The sequence below is a fragment of the Phyllopteryx taeniolatus genome, chromosome 12 (genome assembly GCF_024500385.1).
Source record: "Phyllopteryx taeniolatus isolate TA_2022b chromosome 12, UOR_Ptae_1.2, whole genome shotgun sequence".
NCBI lineage: Eukaryota > Metazoa > Chordata > Actinopteri > Syngnathiformes > Syngnathidae > Phyllopteryx > Phyllopteryx taeniolatus.
The window spans coordinates 27,178,065-27,202,005 of record NC_084513.1 but is presented as its reverse complement, the minus strand read 5'-3'; the positions used below and the strand labels follow the sequence as shown (position 1 = coordinate 27,202,005).

At 44.2% G+C, this 23,941-nt stretch overlaps 1 protein-coding gene across 5 annotated transcripts in view; it reads right to left on the bottom strand.

The window, feature by feature from the left end:
• Window positions 1-23,941, bottom strand: part of rab3gap1 (RAB3 GTPase activating protein subunit 1) — a 176,299-nt gene that overhangs the window by 13,496 nt on the left and 138,862 nt on the right. For 4 of the 5 annotated variants that reach the window (XM_061792736.1, XM_061792737.1, XM_061792740.1 and 1 more), the window contains 3 exons: window positions 21,037-21,140; window positions 4,949-5,064; window positions 653-755 (listed from right to left, as the gene is read on the bottom strand). In XM_061792736.1, the coding sequence (XP_061648720.1) occupies window positions 653-755; window positions 4,949-5,064; window positions 21,037-21,140 (323 nt within the window). The remainder of the gene's footprint in view (window positions 1-652; window positions 756-4,948; window positions 5,065-21,036; window positions 21,141-23,941) is intronic. The other variant, XM_061792738.1, reaches the window with a different exon arrangement.

Here is a 23,941-nt window from a genome sequence, read left to right as displayed (position 1 = left end):
TGTGATGTGGTGGCCCGGATCTGGCCCCCGTGTCTTGAATTTGACACCTTCGCTCTATAAAAATATCAAAATGTACGTGTTTATGTGGTATTAGTTAAGCAGACTTTATTTATTCTTGTGATTTACTACGTTTTATGACCAATTTATGAAGAAATTTAAGAAATTCTCAAAGGCTTTCCTCCCACTTTAACTATTATAAAACCACAGCATGTCGGCTGTACAAGAGGGACTAAAACTCCAGACTTCCTGTAAACCAAATGCCAATGTGAAGGGAGTGCTTCTTTATTTTATTAGAATATTTTATTTATTTTGCTGCTTAATTGTTCTGTTTTTCAAGTACTCTACAAACAATGTTGAGTTCTAAACTGGCTGGGCGTGCCCAGTGAAATTTAACTAATTTTTCCAAGAATTGTGGTTAATCACTCCTTATTTCAGAATCAGAATCATCTTTATTTGCCAAGTATGTCCAAAAAAACACACAAGGAATGGTTGGAGCCGCTCTAGTACGACAACAGACAGTCAATTGACAGAGAACACTGGGGGTCAATTAATTTTCAAACATCCAGACAGGGTTGCCCATTCACTTTCTGTCTTTCACACAAACACGCATACACACACATACACACACCTATGAAAATATGGAGATGCTTACCTCTTGGACATTCACGAACAGCCTGTGGATGATGCCACCAACCCTTCCCTGACCAGCTCCGCTCACCCCAACTTCTGGCTCTTCCAGCAGAGATTTCAGAAAACTGAAAATGAGAGGAAAACTTATGTGGTGAATTGGTCAAGTGATCGATCTGAACAAATGCTGACTGATTCAGCAATGGCCACAATTTCTAACCACGCGAGTTTTGTAGTACGCCAAAAGTTAAGTGCCGTACTTGTACCACACCTGGTTTGAAGTTCTCGGTTCGGTTCATTTTCCGCACAAAGTGAACACAATGCAAAACAGACAACCATCATTTTCTACCGCTTATCCGAGGTCTGGTCACGGGGGCAGTAGCTTTAGCAGGGACGCCCAGACTTCCCTCTCCCCAGCCACTTCATCCAGCTCTTCCGGGGGGATCCCGAGGCGTTCCCAGGCCAGCTGAAGGATGTAATCTCTCCAGCGTGTCCTGGGTCGTCCCCGGGGTCTCCTCCCGGTGGGACGTGCCCGGAACACCTCACCAGGGAGGCGTCCGGGAGGCATCCGAATCAGATGCCCCAGCCACCTCATCTGGCTCCTCTCGATGTGGAGGAGCAGCGGCTCTACTCTGAGATCCTCCAGGATCACCGAGCTTCTCACCCTTTCTCTAAGGGAGAGCCCGGACCCCCTGCGGAGGAAACTCATTTCGGCCGCCTGTATCCGGGATCTTGTTCTTTCGGTCACGACCCACAGATCGTGACCATAGGTGAGGGTAGGAACGTAGATCGACTGGTAAATCGAGAGCTTCGCCTTCCGGCTTAGCTCCTTCTTTACCACAACAGATCGATACAAAGTTCGCATCACTGCAGACGGCGCACCGATCCGCCTGTCGATCTCCCGTTCCATTCTTCCCTCACTCGTGAACAAGACCCCAAGATATTTGAACTCCTCCACTTGGATCTCATCCCCGACCCGGAGATGGCAGTCAACCCTTTTCCGACTGAGGACCATGGTCTCAGATTTGGAGGTGCTGATTTTCATCCCAGCCGCTTCACACTCGGCTGCGAACCACTCCAGTGAGAGTTGGAGATCACGGCTTGATCAAGCCAACAGAACAACTCGTGAACAAGACCCCAAGATACTTGAACTCCTCCACTTGGGGCAGGATCTCATCCCCGACCTGGAGAGGGCACGCCACCCTTTTCCGAGTGAGGAAGGTTGCTACACTTTATGACATTTTGAGTTGTAGATTACAGAGGTTTACTTAAATTCAGAACACTCACAAAATACTAACAAGAGTGGAATTTTAGGGTACATATTTAATGACAAAGTTGAGAGTTTGTCTGAAGCTAGTAATTTCCCGAAATGATTAGGCACTAATATTGTAGTCTGGCAAAGTTACCACATCTGCTCACGACCGTAAATTCAAATTGGTGGGTGGTAGTCTCTCTTTGGAAGTGCCTCTGGAAGCAAGGCGACAGATTTGGTTGCAGACAAAAAAGATGTAGAAAAATAAAAACAAAATAAAAGAGGCGGGAGAAGAACAATGGCTGGTCGTCACGCCTTCTTGGGAGAACCGGACGTCTCTCTTCCGGCCTTTTTTTGTGGCTCGCTGGCAATTTCAGAGCGATTCCGCTTGGCTGGTACCTTCGTAGTAGCGGCTCTGATCGCTTAGCGGAGCCCCACGTTTAGGCTGGGAAACCATACCAAGCCGTGTGCCCCCACAAAAGAGGGGAAATGGGGGAGGGGTGGTTGATGGTGAGCTGCCAGCAAGGTAAGAGGAAAGGAAAACAACTAGAAAAATACTAGGAGGAGGAAGGTGAGAGTTCAGAGTTAAATACCCCAGAGGCGGGGCGTGGGCGAGAGGGATTGCCAACTTGGAGAAGACCACACCCATCAGCCTGAATGTTGTCTACATATTTGATCAACTGGGTTAAAAAAATCATATTAATCTAAAACACTCCCAACTTTGTACTCTCACTTATAGAATCATTGATTAAACTTTGGCCGTGGCAGATCGGTTGCTTATTGTTCAATACAACATTTCGTACTGTTTGATTTCAAATCACGAGGAACAGCTTTCAAAATCTTGCAGAGGACCTGTCAAACTGACAATAGTGACACAGACACCAAGGCATACATTTAGAATATTTCTACAGTTTGTAATATATCAAAAGAGACATTTTATCTTCTGTTAACAAACATCAAAGGCGCGTCCACGGGTTGGCGCTTGCAGTTCCTCTCAACGCTAGTGGGTGGCGCCTCACGTGCATGTTTGAATATTAACTACATAATCTCCTTGGAGGGAGGATCCCTCAACTTTTTGGTCGGGGAAGGAGTCTTTTGAAGCCAGGAATCAATATTTGACGGGAAGCTGCTAATTAGGTTAAGGTCCACTGGACGTACACCAGGCATTCTCCTAGTGGCCGTCTCACACCAGGGCAGCGGGTTATCAAGTGGTTGTGTGTCCCTGTGGCACCTCAGTTTGCGGAGCGCATGTCAGCTACACAATGAATTTAAATGTGTAGAAAGATCGCACGGATAAAATATAAATGGTGGAAGATTTGCACCTTGCCTGCCGTAATATGAGCTTCAATGCTGTAAATATGACGGTCACAATTACAGACCGTCAATGTCGACTGAGTACTATGTTAACCAAGATTTGTTTTCGCAAATGTATATATATATATATATATATATATATATATATATATAATATAGAAAATATGTCTGTGTCAGTGTGTCAACTTTACTGGTGCAGCGACAAGACTTTGAGAACTGTTTGTCCTGATTTGAAACTCCAAGCAGCATGAAATGTGATTTGAACCATAAGCAGTTGATTTGCTAAGACTAAAGATTAAACTCATTCTATATGCTTGACCTGTGAGTAAAGAGTACAAAGTTGGGAGTATTTCACATTAATATATGATTTTAAACCCATTTTATGGGTCAAAATTGTAGACTAGATTCAAGCTGATGGGTGTGGTCTTGTCTGGTCCTCGGTCCTCTTTGAACACACCCGCTGGTTATTTAACCCGAGTCCCGCTGCCAGCCGCTCTCTTAGTTCTTCGATCTTCCCTGGCTCTTGTTATCAGCTCCCCAGCTACGGGGCGGCCTTTGGCCACCCTGTAGCTCCCCAGCTACGGGGTGGCCTTTGGCCACCCCTCCCCCTCCGCTTTTCTTTGTTCGGACACACGGTTTGGCCAACGTGTAGACCGGGATGAGAACGGACTCGGCTTCCCAGCCTCTAAATGGGCCACCACTAGCCGATCAGAGCAGCCTCTACTAAAAGTACCAGGTACGCTTCCACCCAAGCGTGATCGCGCTGAAATTGCAAGTGAGTCCTTGAAAAGGCAGGAAAAGAAACGGTCGCAACCGCCCACAGAATGCGTGACGAACGACTTCTTTCCCTTTTTCTGCCTGTTTTTGTTTTATTTTTGTGCATCTTTTTCATCAAGCAAACCTACCTCCTCGCGTCCCGAGACGACTGAGACAGACCACCCCACCGACCAGCTGATCTACGTTAATGTTTAGACACTGCAATTGTCGCCATGATGTGCAAGATTAGTGCCTAATAATTTTGGAGAAATTAGCGTCACACAAAATCCCAACTTTGTTCTCTCTCTCTCTCTCTCGTCCAGACTGGACGCAGTAAACGCTCACGTTTTCAACTTTAGTCCAACACACGATGTTCTATTTCCCTTTTCGTATGCATATTTTCTTTCTTTCACCATTGAGCAACTTTGTGGACCAGATAACTTTTTTTGTTTGTTTTGTAGATATTCTGTGACGAGTGTCCTGCATTGAGTGTCTATTTTTGCTCTTTGACATGGGGCACTGACGAAGATGGAGATTGCTATGTTAGCTTCTCATCCGAGCACCTGACTGGTTATCTGAATGTGCTTGCCAATAGTGATCCAGAGGTACTCTTTCATGTGATCATATAACTTGTTACACTTACAGCCAATGTCAATTCAGACTTCTGTGATATTTAATATAAAAAAATATTATTTGTCATTAATATTAAGGGAGTGTTTTTGGAGTGCTATTGTTTTTAGTGGATTTATTCTGATCCTCACTTGTAAACCTCTGCTTATACCCGTATGATAAATAATATTGTTAGCATATTAAATGATGGCGACGGTTTGGACTGTGAAATGAATTACTTCAAATGTAGTATAGCTCAGTGAAACATTTTGTTTTGAAAGACCCAATAAATCGTCATGGAATTGATTGTAGTTTGTACAAAGTTTCACTGTAATCTCATTGATGTAAAGGAGTCATGTTGAGCAAGCAAGTGAAATCTCAAAAACTTACTGTCTTAGTTCCTCTGTTTCTTCTTCATTCGCATTCTCAGCAATACCAAATTTTGTCTTGAGAGACCGAAACTGGGCGATGAGCATCTCCAAGGCAATCAAAAATTCAATGCAATCCTATAGGAAGGGAAATGTCACAAATGGATGCTTTAAGATTTGAGCAGTAAATTTTTTTTTAAACAATCACGTTTTAACAACCAGATCAAACGTTTAAATGAAAACACATTTGCTAAAAACACAATGAACACAAAGTCTAATAACAGGTCTTGTTTGGACGCTTTGCGCTTTTCTTAATGAGGTTTTATCTGTATCTGTGATCCTGTGATTAAGTTTTGGTTGTAGTTTATCAATTGCTTGTTTGTTTCATTTGATCTTAAATCATTCCGATTTGCGTCTGGCAATGCTCTCGTTCCAGTCCCTTTACCCGGTCTCTTGATGTGTTTCAGACAAATCAATCAATCAATTGTCAAAACTTTCCACACTTGTGGACGCAACAAATGAGCAAGCCTTTGACTCGTACTGCATTCACACACACAGACACACACACACACACGCACGCACACACACACACACGCACCATAATTTCTCTTGTATAATACACTCTCGATTATAATGCACACCCCCCAAAAAATTTAGGGCTTCTACCCATATACAACGTGCACCCATGATTACCTAGCCATTCATATGTTGATGTGCTACAAAAGTTAGTGGTGATCCACTTGTAATTTGTATTTCTAATCAATTCTAATCAGGTATGGTATTAATACTGAGATGTACTTGCTCTGTAAATTTTGCTGTGCTATTAATGCCTAGATATTTGATATTCCCAGTCGGAAAACGAAAGTTTGGATTTTGGTCCGCAGGATTCCATGAGTTAGTCGTTGTCGGGAGTATTATTGATTTTGACCAATTGATAGCATATTCTGATAATTGCAAAAATGTGTTAATGAGGTTAAAAACTGAAGTGATGCCTTGGGTTCTTGTAAATAAAGAAGGATATCTGCGTAAAGATTGATTTTGTGTTCTGACAGGAGTATAGATACCTTTAATAGGGTTCTGTCGTATTGCTATTGCCAGTGGTTCGATAAATAGTGTGAATAGCATGGGCAAGAGAGGACATCCTTTTCTAGTTCCTCTTTGTAAAGTGAAACTTTGTGATGTGACCCCATTTGTGGTGACAGTTGCTTTGGGTGAGTTGTATAACACTGCGATCCAGTTAAGTTGAGTCACCGAAGCCAAATTTCTGAAGTACATTAAAAAGAAAAGACCAGTTAACTATGTCAAAAGCTTTTTCGGCATTGCTTTTAGATTATTTCGCTGAGACATACTTTGCCCAGTGTCACCGATTCTGTTCATAACTTTTATGGATGGAATTTCTAGGCGCAGCCGAGGCATAGAGGGGGTCCGGTTTGGTGGCCTCGGTATTGCATCTCTGCTTTTTGCAGATGATGTGGTTCTGTTGGCTTCATCAAGCCGTGACCTCCAACTGTCACTGGAGCAGTTCGCAGCTGAGTGTGAAGCGGCTGGGATGAGAATCAGAACCTCCAAATCTGAGACCATGGTCCTCAGTCGGAAAAGGGTGGCATCTTGGGGTCTTGTTCACGAGTGAGGGAAGAATGCAACGGGAGATCGACAGGCGGATCGGTGAAGCTTCTGCTGTTATGCGGACTTTGTATCGGTCCGTTGTGGTAAAGAAGGAGCTAAGCCGAAAGGTGAAGCTCTCAATTTACCGGTCAATCTACGTTCCTACCCTCACCTATGGTCACGAGCTGTGGGTCGTGACCGAAAGAACAAGATCCCGGATACAAGCGGCCAAAATTAGTTTCCTCCGCAAGGTGTCCGGGCTCTCCCTTACAGATAGGGTGAGAAGCTCGGTCATCCGGGAGGATCTCAGAGTAGAGCCGCTGCTCCTCCACATCGAGAGGAGCCAGATGAGGTGGCTGGGGCATCTGATCCGGAGGAGACCCCGGGGAAGACCCAGGACACGCTGGAGAGACCACGTCCTTCGGCTGGCCTGGGAACGCCTTGGGATCCCCCCGGAAGAGCTGGATGAAGTGGCTGGGGAGAGGGAAGTCTGGGCGTCCCTGCTAAAGCTACTGCCCCCTCGCGGATAAACCCGGATAAACGCTAGAAAATGGATGGATGGATGGATACTTAGGAGGTATGACGCCTGACGTTGGTGGAGCTCCGTCCTTAAATGAAACGTTTGGTCAGAAAGTATTAACGACGGGAGAATTTTTTTCTAGTCTGTTGGCTAAAGCCTTAGATATGATTTTGATGCATATTAATTAGTGACAGCGTTCAGTAATTAGCTGGATGAATGGGGTCTTTCCCTTGTTTCAGTAGTAATTTTATTGTAGCTGTATTCATATGGTTTCTAAATATTTAATGGTTTCTTTATCTTTTATTTCTATCACCATTCTGAATAATAGTGGTTCGAGTATACACCAGAAATCTGCCCAGGAGCTTTAATGCAGTCAATGATATTGGCTGTTAATTTTTTCAACCAATCAGATTTCCTATTCAATAAACAGGGATCCATAGAAGTGATGTCGGCATTTTCCCGTCCTCAATTGGTTGATTAAAGCAAAAGCTGCCCAAAACAGCAGATGGAACAGTACGAGAAATTTACTTGGTTGGTGACCTATATCAGACCCTTTCAAAAAATTTGAATATCATGGAAAAGTTCATTTATTTCCATAATTCCATTCAAATAGTTAAACTTTCATAGATTGTAGATTCAGGACCCACAATTTAAAGAATTTCAAGTATTTGTTTATTTTTACATAATTTGGGCTTCCAGCTTATTAAAACCCACTAAATCAGGAATTCAAAAAAATGTAAATACTGTGAAGAAATCACCATTGACTTGTCAGTTTTTGTAGAAAAATAAAATAAAATAAATAAATTTGTGTCACATTTAATCAATCAAAATATCAAAATGGTTGGGAATCCCTTCGCTTTAATCACTCCGGCGATGCGCTGTGGCATTGCCTGGGAGTTATGGAAGCCCAGATTGATGCTTGCTGTCAGTTTATTTTTGTTTTTGGGTCTGGTGCCCCTCATTTTCCTCTTGATAATACCCCATAGATGCTCAATGGGGTTTAGATCCGGCAAGTTGGCTGGCCTGTCAAGAACTACGATGGCATGGGCATCAAACCAGGTTTTGGTGCTTCTGGAGGGATGGGCAGGGGCCAGGTCCTGCTGGAAGATGAAATCTGCATCTCCATCAAAATCCTCAGCAGAAGGAATCATGAAGTCCTCTAAAACATCCTGATAGACTTGCGGTGACCTTGGATTTAAGAAAGCAGAGTTTACCAACACCTGCACTGGACATTGCACCCCAAATCATGACTGACTGGCTATTTCACACTGGACCTCAAACAGCTTGGGTTCTGTTCTTCACCCGTCTTCCTCCAAACCCTTGGACCTTGATTCCAGAATGAAAGGCACACTACTTTCATCGGAATGGAGGACCTGGACCACTGGCCAACAGTCCAGTCCTTCTTCTTCATGGCCCAGTTAAGACATTCCTACGTTGGGCTCAGGCTCAGAAGTGGATTGACCCGAGGAACCGACAGTTGTAACCCATCTCCCGGATGTGTCTAAATGTGGTGTTTTTTGAAGCTGTGACTGCCGCCTTATTCCACTCTTTCTGGATCTCTGCTAGATTCTTGAATCCTCTCTGTTTGATAATCAGCTGAAGCCCACGGTCATCTCTTTTGCTTCTTCTCCTGCCACATTTTGTCCTTCCACTAGATTTTCCATTGATATGGTTGGACACAGCACTTTGCGAACAGCCAGCCTGCTTAGCTATGAACGTTTGTGGCTTACCCATCCTACGGAGGGTATCAATGATGGTCTTCTGGCCAGTTGTCAAGTCTGCAGTCTTCCCCATATTGAACTGAGACAACTGAACCAAACTGGAGCAATTTAGTGACACCAGGGGAAACCTGTGCAGGTGCTTTGAGTTTAGTAGATGATTAGAGTCTGACACTCAGTTTAATACATTTATGTCCTGCAAAATTTGGGCTAATTTCTTCACAGTATTAAAATTTTTTGAATTCCCGATTTTATGGGTTTTATGGGCTGGAGGCCCAAATTATGTAAAAAAATAAAAAAATAAATACTTGAAATGGTTTAAATTGTGGGCCCTGCATCTATAATCTATGAAAGTTTAACGTTTTGAATGGAATTATGAGATCCTCTCAAGGTCAATCAGGTTGGATTAGCAGCCATTTTTAGGTCTTTCCATAGATGTTCGATTGGATTCAAGTCCGGGCTCTGGCTGGGCCACTCAAGGACATTCACAGGCTGCTCCTGAAGCCAGTCCTTTGTTATCTTGGCTGTGTGCTTTGGGTCATTGTCGTGTTGGAAGGTGAATCGACACCCTAATCTGAGTTCCAGAGCACTCCGGAGCAAGTTCTCATGAAGAATTTCTCTTTATTTGGCAGCTGTCATCTTACCCCTCTATGCAGACGAGTCGCACAGTTTCTGCAGCAGAAAAACAGCCTCACAGCATGATGCTGCCACCACCATGCTTTACAGTAGGGATGGCGTTAGCCAGGTTATGAGCAGTGCCTCTTCCTTCCACATATGACGCTTGCAATTCAAGCCAAAAAGTTCTACTTTAGTTCCATCAGACCAGAGAATTTTGTTTCTGTAGGTCTGAGAATCCTTAAGGTGCCTTTTGGCAAACTCCAAGCGGGCTGCCATGTGCCTTTTAGTGAGAAGTGGCTTCCGTTTGGCCACTCTACCATTAAGTCGTGATTGGTGGAATGCATTAGCAATGGTTGACCTTCTGGATGGTTCTCCTATGTCCTCAAGGGAACATTGGAGCTCAGCCTTAGTGACCATAGAGTTCTTGTTCACCTCTCTGATCAAGGCCCTTCTTCCTCGGTTACTCAGCTTGGTCGGACAGCCAGATGTAGGAAGGGTCCTGGTGGTTCCAAACTTCTTCCATTTCCGAATAATCAAAACCACAGTGCTTTTCAGGACCTTCAATGCTGCTGAAATTCTTTTATATTCTTCCCCATATTTGTGCCTTCACACAATCCGGTCTCGGAGGTCTGCAGACAATTCCTTAGACTTTATTGCTTGGTTTCTGCTCTGATAGCCACTGCCAACTATGAGACCTTATATAGATAGGTGTGTGCCATTCAAAATGATGTTCAATCAACTGAATTTACCACAGGTGTACTCCATTCAAGTTGTAGAAGCATCTCAAGGACGATTAGTGGAAATCTGATGCACCTGAGCTTAAATTTGAGTGTCATAGAAAAGTGTGTGAATACCTACGTACCTATTATGTTTGAATGTTTAAATTTTTTTATACATTTACACAAATGTCTGAAAATGTTTTTACTTTGTCATTATGGGATATTTTATATCGACTTAAAAAAAAACTATACTCAAATCAGCTTTAGAAAGTGTCTAACATAGCAAAATGTGGAAAACGTGAAGGGGTGTGAATACTTTCTGGTGGCACTATGAAGGAGAAGTGACACAAATTTTGAATTTGCAAGTATTTTCATGAGAGCCCTATAAAGAGTTAATCTATTACATTTGAGTACCTTAAGCATTTTTTAGCTTCATATTATTATTTGAGCTGTCATGTTTTGTCTATGAGTGGTAATGTCACAGTGGGTCATCGGCCTCATCAAAGACGGTGACGAGTCTGCATATCGACAAGAAGTGGAGCGGCTGGAGTTGTGGTGCAGCTGACACAACCTGCAGCCTAACACGCTCAAGACTGTAGAGGTGATGGTGGACCTCAGGAGGCATCCTTCGCCACAGCTCCCCCTCATGCTCTCCAACTGCTTTGTGTCAACCGTCGAGACCTTCAAGTTCCTGGGAATTACAGTCTCTCAGGACCTGAAGTGGGTGATCAACATCAACTCCGTCCTCAAAAAGGCCCAGCAGAGGATTTACTTCCTGCGGCTTCTGAGAAAGCACGGCCTGCCACAGGAGCTGTTGAGGCAGTTCTACACAGCGGTCATCGAATCAGTCGTGTGTTCTTCCATCACAGTCTGGTTTGGTGCTGCTACAAAAAAAGACAAACTCCGACTGCAATGGACAATCAAAACTGCTGAAAAGATTGTCGGTAGATCGCTACCCACCCTTGAGGACTTGCACGCTGCCAGAACTAAGACATGAGCGTGCAAAATCCTCTTGGACCCTCCACATCATGGTCACCAGCTCTTCCAGCTTTTTCCCTCAGGTAGGCGCTACCGAAAAATGCAAACTAAAACTAGCAGACATTCCAACAGCGTCTTCACTCTTGCCATCAACTTCTTAAACAGCTAACTTACAATTCCATTGCAAAATGCCGGCAATTCTTTGTCTTGAGTTTGTTGTCACATTTCTGTCGGGCCAATTATACAATACTCGTGTACTCACTGTGGTAGTCTCGCCACTCTGCACTATTTGCATATCTGTTGTTGTTGACCAATACTGGCCACTCATGCCAGAGTAGCATCTGCACCACTTTCACACTGACAACATTTGCACAATCGACATTGTCCCAGATTATTGCACTATTAGTCACTTTAAACTGTATACATTCCTTGAAGTCTCGGCGCCCTTTGCACATTGGTCATTGTACCGGACTATTGCTATATTAGTCATTCAAACTGTTCTAATTGCTAGAGGACTATGCATCTTTTTGCACAATTGTCCAAAAAAAAAAATAATGTACCGGCATTACCAGATAACTGGCAACCTTGTATTGCTCAATGTTTTTCTCAATAGCTTTATGTCTCAAACGTATTATCTGTCAATTTACTGTCTGTTGTCGTACAATAGTGGCTCCAACTACCGGAGACAAATTCCTTGTGTGTTTTTTGGACATAGTTGCAGAAATAAAGATGATTCTGATTCTGGGTGGAGGAGCGAAACTTCTGATGCACTTGGTAGAGGACAGTGTGTGTACAGCATGATAAAAATTCTATGGAAATTGACCAATGAAAATCAGACATTGCTTTTGAATTGTGGTAAACATAATTGTATTAAAAAAAAACTCATGGAAAAGGCCTTGACAAAAATTATGCTACCCCTGGAAAAGATTGAAAATAATTTGCCCATTGGGACATGTTCAAACAAGGTGTGTCCTAAATTAGCATCACAAGTGTCTTCAAATTTGTAATCAGTCAGTTGGCCTTTTTAAAGGGTGCCGCATTATTGTTTGGTGACATGGTGTGTACCACACTAAACATGGACCAGAGTAAGTGAGGGAGGGAGTTGTCTCAGGGAGGGTGGGAGTTGTCTCAGGAGAGGAGAAAGAAAATTATTGACAAGCACGTTAAAGATAAAGGCTATAAGTGAGTCTCCAAGCAGCTTGATGTTCCTGTGACAATTGTTGCACAAATTATTCAGAAATCTAAGATCCAGTAGCCAACCTCCCTGGACGTGGCCGCGGGAGGAAAAAATTATGACAAATGGAAAAGACTGATAAAGAGAAGAGACAGTGTGTGTACAGCATGATAAAAATGTCTCTCGAAGCCAAAAAGACGCAATGTGGATGTTGAAAACTGGCAATTATAATTCAAATGGACTGAGAAGTATTTTTTTTGCCAAACGTAACAAGTATTAAACCCATACACTGGTGATAGGGATATAAGAGACCTTCTACCGAATCGGGAACAGTAAACAACTGCACACTTGCTGTCATTGATGAGGTCATGGTTGATAACAAAACTAAGCAGCTTGTCACTGAAGCTATTAAAAAAGTGCCTCTCTCAGTCACAACAACTTCACGGAGTGGAACTACTTGCAAAGGATGTTGCAGGAAAGCTTCCGAATTTATGTCCATTGCTGTGGACGAATCAAATGATTGTACAGACATGGCCCTGCTGAAAGGTCATGCTAAGATGATTATTTTTCTAACATATTTAAATTTCTATTTCAAAAGAGACTCATCGAAGTCATTGTGGTAGTTCACTCAGAAGTCTGATATGTGATGCAATACTGAGGCCACCAAACCGGACCCCCTCTACACCTTGCCTGCGCCAAGAAATTCTGTCCATAAAAGTTATTAACAGAATCGTAAGGACAGCCTTGGCGGAGTCCAACCCTCACCGGAAAAGAGTCCTACTTCCTGCCGGCAATGTGGACCAAACTCTTGACACTGGTTGTACAGCGACCGAACAGCCCGTATCACGGGGTTCGGCACCCCATACTCCCGAAGCACGAGGGACACGGTCGAACGCTTTCTCCAAGTCCACAAAACACATTTAGACTAGTTGGGCGAACTCCCATGCACCTTCAAGGACCCTGCCGAGGGTGTAGAGCTGGTCCACTGTTCCACGGCCAGGACGAAAACCACACTGCTCCTCCTGAATCTAAGATTCGACTTCCCGATGGACCTCCTCTACAGCACCTCTGAATAGACCTTAATAGATCCCCCTGTAGTTGAAACACACCCTCCGGTCCCCCTTTTTGAAAAGGGGGACCACCACCCCAGTCTGCCAATCCAGAGGCACTGTCCCCGATGTCCATGTGATGTTGCAGAGGCATGTCAACCAGGACAGCCCCACAACATCCAGAGTCTTTAGGAACTCCGGACGAATTTCATTCCCCCCCGGGGCCTTGCCACCGAGGAGCTTTTTAACCACCTTGGTGACCTCAACCCCAGAGATAGGAGAGCCCGCCTCAGAGACCCCAGACTCTGCTTCCTCATAGGAAGACGTGTTGGTGGAATTGAGGAGGTCTTTTATTTATTATAAATTTTCCCCACCGACTCACAACGTCCCGAGTCGAGGTCAGCAGTGCCGATGGTGTAATGCTTCCCCCTCCTGTGACGCCAGATGCTGCTTTGCCAGAGACGATCCTACAAAACCGCTGCTGACCGTCGGGGGACACCGGCCTCGAGCTACAAAGTGGGTCAGCAGGTTAGGCTCTCCACCAAGCATATTCAACTACGGGTGGAGTCCCGGAAGCTCGCTCCCAGGTTCGTTGGGCCCTTACCCATCACAAGGATCATCAACCCTGTCACCGTGAAGCATAGGCTCCCAAGGTCAATGCGGGTCCACCCTGCTTTTCACGTCAGCCTGCTCAAGCCAGCCCGGGTGTCCCCTCTGGTCCCGCCTTCCAGGCCCCCTCCTCCCCCCAGGTTCGTGGATGGAGGCCCTGTCTTCACTGTGAGGCGGCTGTTGTCGTCTCGTCTGAGGGGGAGGGCGTTTCAATATCTGGTGGACTGGGAGGGCTACGGGCCTGAGGAACGTTCATGGGTGCCATCTGCATTTATCATGGATGACTCGCTCATTCGGGACTTCCACGTTGTGCATCCATGGGCTCCGGGGCCGTCTGGGGCCGCCGTTAATGTGGGGTGGGGTACTTACATGGGTGTGTGTTCCGGTTTTTATCTTCCCACTGTTTCATACACACCTGCTCCTGAGAGCATCTTCACCACCTGTGCCTCGTTCATCCTATTATCCTAACCTTGCATCTAACCTCGTGTCTCATTCTTTCTCGTCGCCAGTTCATTGTACCTTGTTGTCGCGTTCCAGCATTCCTTGTTTCCATGTCACAGACTCACAGTAAGACTAGACCCTGTTCCGATTATCGACCTCGCCTTTTTGCCTCACGTTTTTGGATACTGTTGCCTTTTTTTGATTGCCTGCCTGTGTACCGACCTCTGCCCGTATATTAAACCTCTCTTTTTGAAACTGTCCATTTGTTTCGGAGTCGTGCATTTTTGGGTTCTATCCTTTGTTCCGTTCATGACAGCCTCCCCTGAGACGTGGGTGAAGTTTTGCCGGAGGTGGGAGTTGAAACTCCTTCTGACAGGGGATTCTGCCAGATGTTCCCAGCAGACCCTCACAATACGTTTGGGCCTCCCAGGTCGGACTAGCATCTTCCCCCAACATCGGAGCCAACTCACCACCAGGTGGCGATCAGTTGACAGCTGCGCCCCTCTCTTCACCCGAGTGTCCAAGACATACGGCCGCAAGTCCGATGACACGACCACAAAGTCGATCATCGAACTGCGACCAAGGGTCAATCCAAGGTCACTGCAACAGTCTACCAGAATCTTTTAGAGAACTTCATGATTCCTTCTGCTAAAGATCTGTTTGGAGATGCAGATTTCATCTTCCAGCAGGACCTTACCCCTGCCCATCCTGCCAAAAGCACCAAAACCTGGTTTGATGCCCATGCGATCACAGTGCTTGACTGGCCAGCCAACTTGCCGGATCTAAACCCCAGAGGAAAATGAGGGGCACCAGACTCGCAAACAAAGAATAACTGACAGCAAGCATCAAGGAAATCTGGGCTTCCATAACTCCCAGGCAATGCCACAGACTAATTACCTCAATGCCACGGAGTATCGAGGCAGTGATTTAAGCAAAGGGATTGCCAACAAAGTATTGAAGATTAACGTATTGTTTTGAAAGTACCAAAACTAACACGCCAGGAGCAGGTCCTCCCATGAGAAACTGGGTGAGTTTTACTTTGCAAGACTACCTGATGTGTTTTTGTTTATTGGCATAGGAATGTTGTTATGGTCTGCTAACTCCAAAGAAATGAGATTTTGTTAGATTTTGAAGAAAAACATTTCTAAGTAATAGCATTTTAATAACAATAATCAAGCAAGTTATCGTTGTTAATTGTTCCCACATGCAAAATATTGCTTTACATTGTTTTGTGTTTGAATGTTTACTTTGAATAGATCCAGTGTGATGACTGCGAAAGGTGGTACCATGAGCAGTGCCTTGGGATGGACTTGGAGCAAAAGAGAAATAGTGTTGTATGATATGTGAATAATGCAATAAATACATGTAAAAAAAATTTGAAAATGTATATTTTCCCCACAACCCTAAACAGGATTAATGTTACTGAAAATGGATGGATGGATGTACAGTATATTTTTGCATTTGTGAATAATGTATTTACCTCAGTAGAGAAACCAACCGTCTTACAGATAGATGTCTGCTATCGCTTTATTGCTATTTAGATAAGGAACACCATGAAAACTAGAAAAACAAAAATATTAAAGCAATCACATGAATCAATTTGTAAATCACTTGTTCTACACAAAGCTCGATAAAATAAGGAAATTATTCATCTAACGTGTGCTTTAAAAAGCAGCAGTAGATAAATGACAGAAGTAATCCACAAGATCATACTCTTTCATCTCTCTCCAGGTGTCTCAGACTGTCTTGCGGCATCAGGCAGATTTTACGCAAACAGGAAGTTATTAAAATATTTTCCATGAAAACATTCAAACAGATTTAACAGACAAATGTGACCACAAAGGTAAATATGTATGTATATAAATACATAAACAAACAGTCAAATCATACAAGAGAGTACACAGTCTTCTGTTGTCATGGGAACCCACAGACTCTCAGCTACAATAAATGTTCAGACCAATCTTTTTTCTGTTGCAGAAACAGAAAACTATTTTACAATTGACTGTTTTTGTGAAATATTGTAATATATATGAATAACAACAGTGTAGTATGTATGAGTGGTTAAAGTGTTAATTTTGAAAGCAAAAAAAAAAAAAAAAAAAAAAATCCTATTTAATGATAAAAAACAATGGGGTTTTTAAACCCTTCAGATATACTACACCAAATGGGGATGGCAGTAATGTAGTAGCATCCTGGGATTGTCTTCTACATGTATGAAGGGGAAAGGTTTTGCGATACGAACAGGATTATTTCTAATAATTTCTTAAAATTGGTAGTGACAGTGAAATATGTATATTTCAAGGGACTTTTATTTTGAAATACCACATCAGAACCTCTTTTGTTGGAGACCTAGGGTGGTCTAGTGTCCCCCAGAACTGGACTGGTGTTGCGATACCGCACATTTTTTTTAAACTAATGTTTTAAATCAGTGGTAATGACAGTGAAATATGCCAAGTTCAGGGGACTTTTATTTTGAAATGCCACTTTTGGATGGGACCACTTTTGTTGGAGACCTGGGGTAAGATGAGAATCTTGCGCTTGCATAGTTTTGAACTTCATAATTAATGTCAACAATGTCACAATTAAAATGGAGCAATGTGGAGGAAAGCCGAAGGAGGCTCAAACTAGAAGCTGCACAGCAGAAACTTGAAGTTAACTTAATGGCACAGCTAGCAGAGTCCAATACTCGTTTGAACCTGGCACAAGCCCCCCTAGTTGATGTTGAAACTCAGCTTGTGGATGCGAAAGCACACAGTGTGCCCCTCACCCCCAATGCCAACACTGTTCAAGCGACGCTCTCCGTCGACAGTGTTGCACTGGCACGCCGTGAGAACAAGGAGCTCAAACAAGCTCTTGCTTCGTGCGTACAGACTAACTGCACACAGGAAACACTGTTGCAAACCGCCGCATCTGAAATTTCATAACTTAAAAGCGAGCTGTCGGAGTTGACTGATCACCCCTTAGAAGTAAAATTACGCGGAACCAAAGCGGCTAACAAGCTTGCAGAGTGGTTTCTGTGTAACGCCACTGAGGACATCAAACAACTCAAGCAGACCGTTGAGATGCTCAAAGATGAACGCTCCAAAAGCGTTGAGTACTCGTGTGAACTCATGTCACAATTGACAATACTAGAATCCGACATGAGCCACCTTCAACAGCTAAAGCTAGATCAGCAAACCGAATTAGTACTTGTCCGGCAAGAACTACAGGCGGCCCGTCAATTAATTGCCAATTGAGAACAGTACAGGAAGTCCTCGAGTTATGACGTACTCGACCTACGACGTTTCGACTTTACGACACCCGTGCCTCGTCCGCCATTTTGTCCCAGCACCATAGTGTTTCTGCTTAGCTAGTGCATAGTGCTTGTCTGTGTTTGTCCGGGAGTGTCTTTGCCTTTTTTCACACTCTCAGCAGTAATGGTAAGTACAGCATCTTATTTTTTTTATTTTAATGTATTTTAGTTTCTTTATACGAAGTGTTAACCTTTCCTGCTACGGTCACCTGACCGTGGTCGGGAGACGCAGGGGTTAACTCCCTTCTCTCGTGGCACAGCTGAGCTGGGTGGCGGCAACAGTAAAGGCATGAAGCACCGATTTGCTGCTTTATTGGCTTTATTAGCTCCTCTGCGTATTCAACATCAACGGGTCTTCCGCTAATCGCTACTCTTCCCCGGTCGCCGTCACTACACTTTCCACTGTACACACTCGCACCGGCGCGCACTCCTTCCTCCTTCGCAGTCCCGCTGGACGACGCCTGCACAGTCTCGTCTCACTCACACGTCGACGCACACGCCCACACAGACTGAGCTTGCTGTCACAATCACGTGGGACAATACCCGTAACAGAAGTATTTTGCAGTAAATTTCTACGTTAACGGTGAAATCCGACTTACGCGGAAATTCGTGTTATGTCGCCAGCGTAGGAACGGAACTCGTTCGTAAATTGAGGACTTCCTGTTCTCCAAAGGGCCACCACTTTCGGACGAAAATGGTGAGCCCCCAACTTTCAGCCGCCCGGCAAAGCTCTACAAGCCCTCTCCGACATTTGGTCATGAGGCCCCCGGGGAAATGTCAAGGGTTCCTGTCACTGCGCCTGGCCCTGCTCCTTATTTGGCATCACCAACTCGAGAGCTGGCCGAGCCAGTTGCAGCTGACCTCTTGGACTCCCCCGCGCCTCTCCCTTGTCCTGGCGCCTCTCCAGCTGTGACCTTAAAAGACTTACAGACAAAATTGCGCGCAATATTCCGAGAGTCGAACCTAAACCTGACTGCTCCCATGACACGGCAGCATATCTTAAAGACATCGACTTTTACCTTAAATGGTTCCCATTCGCCACCACTGAGGATAAACTTTACCTTAATAACACAGAAAGGTTTTACTTCACAACCACACTTGAACTCACACCAACATGACGCACTCGTCGACACTGCGGCCGACTTCACGATTATGTCAGAGGACGTGTTCGACCAACTTTGTGACAAGTTCCAACATGAGAAACCCCACTGAACTCTGTGGTATTGTTGCATTGGACAATTGGGCCATATTCGATGGTCCACCCTGTCTTTGTGTCCCCTATCGAGTCAGTACCTCTGCTCATTGGGCAAGACCTGTAGTGTAGTGTAGTCCGTTCCGAGTGTTTCCGTTCCGCATTTCCGCGCGACATGAACGTAAGTTGGGGCATCTGATTTGGATGCCTCCCGGATGCCTCCCTGGTGAGGTGTTCCGGGCACGTCCCCCCGGGAGGAGACCCCGGGGACGATCCAGGACACGCTGGAGAGACTACATCCTTCGGCTGGCCTGGGAACGCCCCCGGAAGGGCTGGATGAAGTGGCTGGGGAGAGGAAAGTCTGGGCGTCCCTGCTAAAGCTACTGCCCCTGCGACCCGACTTTGGATAAGCGGTAGAAAATGGATGGATGGATGGATGGATGAACGATGATGACACTCTTTTGGGGATTACATTTTATGTCATGACTTCCATGTACAGCTCGAAGCAGTTGCTGTAAACCAGTACTGGTCATCAGCATACATTAAATGAAACAGATTCCCCACCATATATCCAGTCTTACACCTCTAATTATTTAGACAGGCCATCCATATACAGGTTAAAAAGGATAGGCGACCATATTCCACCTTTCACCCAATGGTAACAGGGAATGAGGTTGACATGGTTTGGCTCCATCTACAGTAACTTGCATGTTCTGGTGTGAGTACCAATAATGCAGAATTCTTATTAAATATCTACATGTGTTTTGTGGAATTGGAGAAGGCGTTGACCGCGTCCCTCGGTCAACTGAAGCCCTGTATGACCAGTGTCAGTTTGGTCCGTTCTGCTGGTAGTAAGTCGGACTCATTTCCGGTGAGGGTTGGACTCCGCCAAGGCTGCCCTTTGTCACCAATTCTGTTTATTACTTTTATGCACAGAATTTGTAGGCGCGGCCGAGGCATAGAGACGGTCCGGTTTGGTGGCCTCAGTATTGCATCTCTGGTTTTTGCAGATGATGTGGTTCTGTTGGCTTCATCAAGCCGTGATTTCCAACTCTCACTGGAGCGGTTTGCAGCAGAGTGTGAAGCAGCTGGGATGAAAATCAGCACCTCCAAATCTGAGACCATGGTCCTCAGTCGAAAAAAGGGTGGTGTGCCCTCTCCAGGTCAGGGATGAGATCCAGCCCCAAGTGGAGGAGTTCAAGTATCTTGGGGTCTTGTTCACGAGTTAGGGAATAATGGAAAGGAAGATCAACAGGTGGCTCGCTAGTGTCTGCCTGCAGTGATGCAGACTTTGTATCGATCCATAGTGGAGCTAAGCCGAAAGGCGAAGCTCTCAATTTACCGGTCGATTTACGTTCCTACCCTCACCTATGGTCACGAGCTGTGGGTCGTGACCATAGGTGAGGGTAGGAACGACCAAGGGGACGACCCAGGACATACTGGAGAGACTATGTCTCCCAGCTGGCCTGTTTCATGAATTTAAAAAACAAATTAATTATGTGAACCACAATTCAAAAACAATGTCTGATTTTCATTAAATTTTAATTTATTAATTTTGTGAGATTCAAATTATTTCTGTGACCACTGTGGGTTTTTCTTTTATTAACAGAGGGGTGCCAACAATTTTGTCCAATAATGTAAGAGGAATGGTTTGGAATAATTCTTAAGAAATATCAAATGAAAAAGCTAACCTACTGCCTGAGAATAGAAAAATTTATTTCAATCAATTTTGGGTAATATGGATATATTTTATTACCCTGACACATATGAACTTTGGTAACTACACCTGAAGCTAAACCAATTTTCATTTTTTTTGTTGAGTATTCGGTAAGCTGCCTTTGTTCTATTTTTTTGTAAAAAAAAAAAAAAGCAAAAAAGAGGGGGAAATGGGGAATTTTTAGAACGAAACTGCAACTGATTGCATTTTTGTACAGACTTCTTTAATAATAATAATAAAGAAATAATAGTAACTAAAATTAATTCCACAAAAATCTGCAACCCACTAGATGTCACGGTTCACTTATGATAACTTGGTGAAGCCAGGTCTTTGATATTATAGACATTGAGGAGAGGCTCTTGCTTTGGTTTTGTGTGGGTAACCATAATATATTATCAGAGACGATGTGTCATGCTTCATGTTAATATTAAACAATTTGTTTCATGATCTATGTGCCAGTTACGTGTTACCTACCGACCTCTAAATTACTTGCGTCAGGGTTGAACTGTTGCAGTAGCTTGCTTGCTTGAACCGTAGCTTTCTGGATGTTTTTTTTGACAGCTGGTATGTTGTCAAATGCCTCTGTAAGGGAAGGGTGAAGAACAAAAAAAGAGGGAAGAATTTGAGAGGCAAAAATCACAAGCAAGTCTCAGGCAAAATAAACAATGTAGTGCAATAACAGCAAAAAATAAACTATGAATGGAAATCATTAACACAATGTGTCGGACTAAAATAAAAAATTACTACAGCTGGAACCATCTTCCATAAGAAAAAAAAATCTTTGAATCTTTGCTTCACCATGGCTATTCTGTACAGCAAAATTATGTTTTCGTCAATGGTGGCCATGTTTTTTAACAGATTATGGTAAAATTTCTATACATGTGTATGTCACTTTCTCAAGACTACAGATTTTATTAATGACATCTTGATATATCAGTTCATGCAAATTAGCTCAATTCACCATGGTTAGGACTCTGGTGCATAGGGCCATTTTGTAATATAAACTAAGCTGTAACTGTTTGCAAAAGTGTAAAGCCCATAAGTCAGTGATTCCAAACCAGTGTGCCATGGCAAATTAGTGTGCTACGAGAGTGTCTTATGACCCTGCCAGGGACACCCGGGACAAACATGTCTCAGTTGAAGGGCAAGACAAAGCACGGCTCATTGATCTCCGATGATGAAAAACTATATGGACTTCAGTTTTCCTCAGCCAGTGAGGGTCACAGGCACCTCTCTGAAGCCAGGCCTGAGTGGCTGGTCGCTAGGCCTGCTCCCATGGAGCCCAGCCATGCACAGACTGAAGAGGTAAGATGGGTTACCTTCCCATGGGCTCATCACCTGTGGGAGGCGCCAAGGTGGTCGGGTGCAAAGCGAGCTGTGTGGCGGCCGAATGTGGGGACTCCCGGCTGTGGTTCAGTAAGTAGAGCGGGTCATCCAGTGACCGAAGGGGAGCTGGTTCGAATCCCGGGTCCGACTGTCCGCATGTCGAAGTGTCCTTGGGCAAGACACTGAACCCTAATTTGCTCTCAGTGGGCATGGCAGCAATCGCCCATTGGCGTATGAATGCATGGGTGAATGTGAGGCTTTGTAAAGCGCTTTGTGATCGTGTAGATAAAGCACTGTCTACAGTGGGTATGGAAAGTATTCTGACCCCCTGAAATGTTCCACTCTGTTATATTGCAGCCATTTGCTAAAATCATTTAAGTTCATGTTTTTTCCTTATTAATGTACATACAGCACCCCATATTGACAGCAAAATTGACAGAATTGTCGAATTTTTTTTGCAGATTTATTAGAAAAGAAAAAACGAAATCTCACACAGCCATAAGTATTCAGACCCTTTGATCAGTATTAAGGAGAAACACCCTTTTGAGCTAATACAGCCATGAGTCTCTTTGGGAATGATGCAACAACCTGGATTTGGGGATCTTCTGCCATTCCTCCTTGCAGATCCTCTCCAGTACTGTCAGGTAGGTTGGTGAACTTCTCCAGAGATGCTCAATTGGGTTTAAGTCAAGGCTCTGGCTCGGCCATTCAAGAAGACTCACAGAGTTGTTCTGAAAGCCACTTATTTTAGCTGCTTAGGTTCATTGTTTTGTTGGAAGGTGAACCTTCGGCGCGGTCTGAGGTCCTGAGCACTCTGGAGAAGGCTTTGGTACAGGATATCCCTGTACTTGGCCGCATTCATCTTTCCTACGATTGCAACCAGTCGTCCTGTCCCTGCTGCTGAAAAACACCTCTACAGCATGATACTGCCACCACCATACTTCACTGTTGGGACTGTATTTGACAGGTGATGAGCAGTGCCTGGTTTTCTCCACACATACCGCTTAGAATTAAGGCCAAAAAGTTATATCTTGTTCTCATCAAACCAGAGAATCTTATTTCTCACCATCTTGGAGTCCTTCAGGTGTTTTTTTTTTTTTTTTTTTTTTAAGCAAACTCCATGCTGGTTTTCATGTGTCTTGCATTGAGGAGAGGCATCTGTCGGACCACTCTGCCATAAAGCCCTGACTGGTGGAGGGCTGCAGTGATGGTTGACTTTCTAGAACTTTCTCCCATCTCCAGACTGCATCTCTGGAGCTCAGCCACAGTGATATTTGGGTTCTTCTTTACCTCTCTCACCAAGGCTCATCTCCCCCCGATTGCTCAGTTTGGCCGGACGGCCAGCTCTAGGAAGGCATCTGGTAGTCCCAAACGTCTTCCATTTAAGGATTATGGAGGCCACTGTGCTCTTACGAACCTTAAGTGCAGCAGACATTTTTTTGTAATCTTGGCCAGATCTGTGCCATGGCACAATTCTGTCTCTGAGCTCTTCAGGCACTTCCTTTGACCTCATGATTCTCATTTGCTCTGACATGCACTGTGAGCTTTAATGTCTTATATAGACAGCTGTGTGGCTTTCCTAATCAAGTCCAATCAGTATAAACAAACACAGCTGGACTCCAATGAAGGTGTAGAACCATCTAAAGGATGATCAGAAGAAATGGACAGCACCCGAGTTAAGTATGAGTGTCACAGCAAAGGGTCTGAATACTTATGGCTGTGTGATATTTCAGTATTTCCTTTTTAATAAATCTGCAAAAATTTCAACAATTCAGTTGTTTTCTGTCAATATGGGGTGCTATGTGTACATTAATGAGGAAAAAAAATGAAAAATGATTTTAGCAAATGGCTGCAATATAACAAGTGAAAATTTTAAGGGGGTCTGAATACTTTCTGTACCCACTGTAAGTGTAGTCCATTTACCATTTACAGAGGCTGGCTCTAATGACATGGAATGTCAACTCTCTCGCAGCAAAGGAGCTCGAGCTGGTATGTGAGGTTGAAAAGTTCCAACTAGATATCATCGGACTAGCCTCAACACACTGATTGGGCTCTGG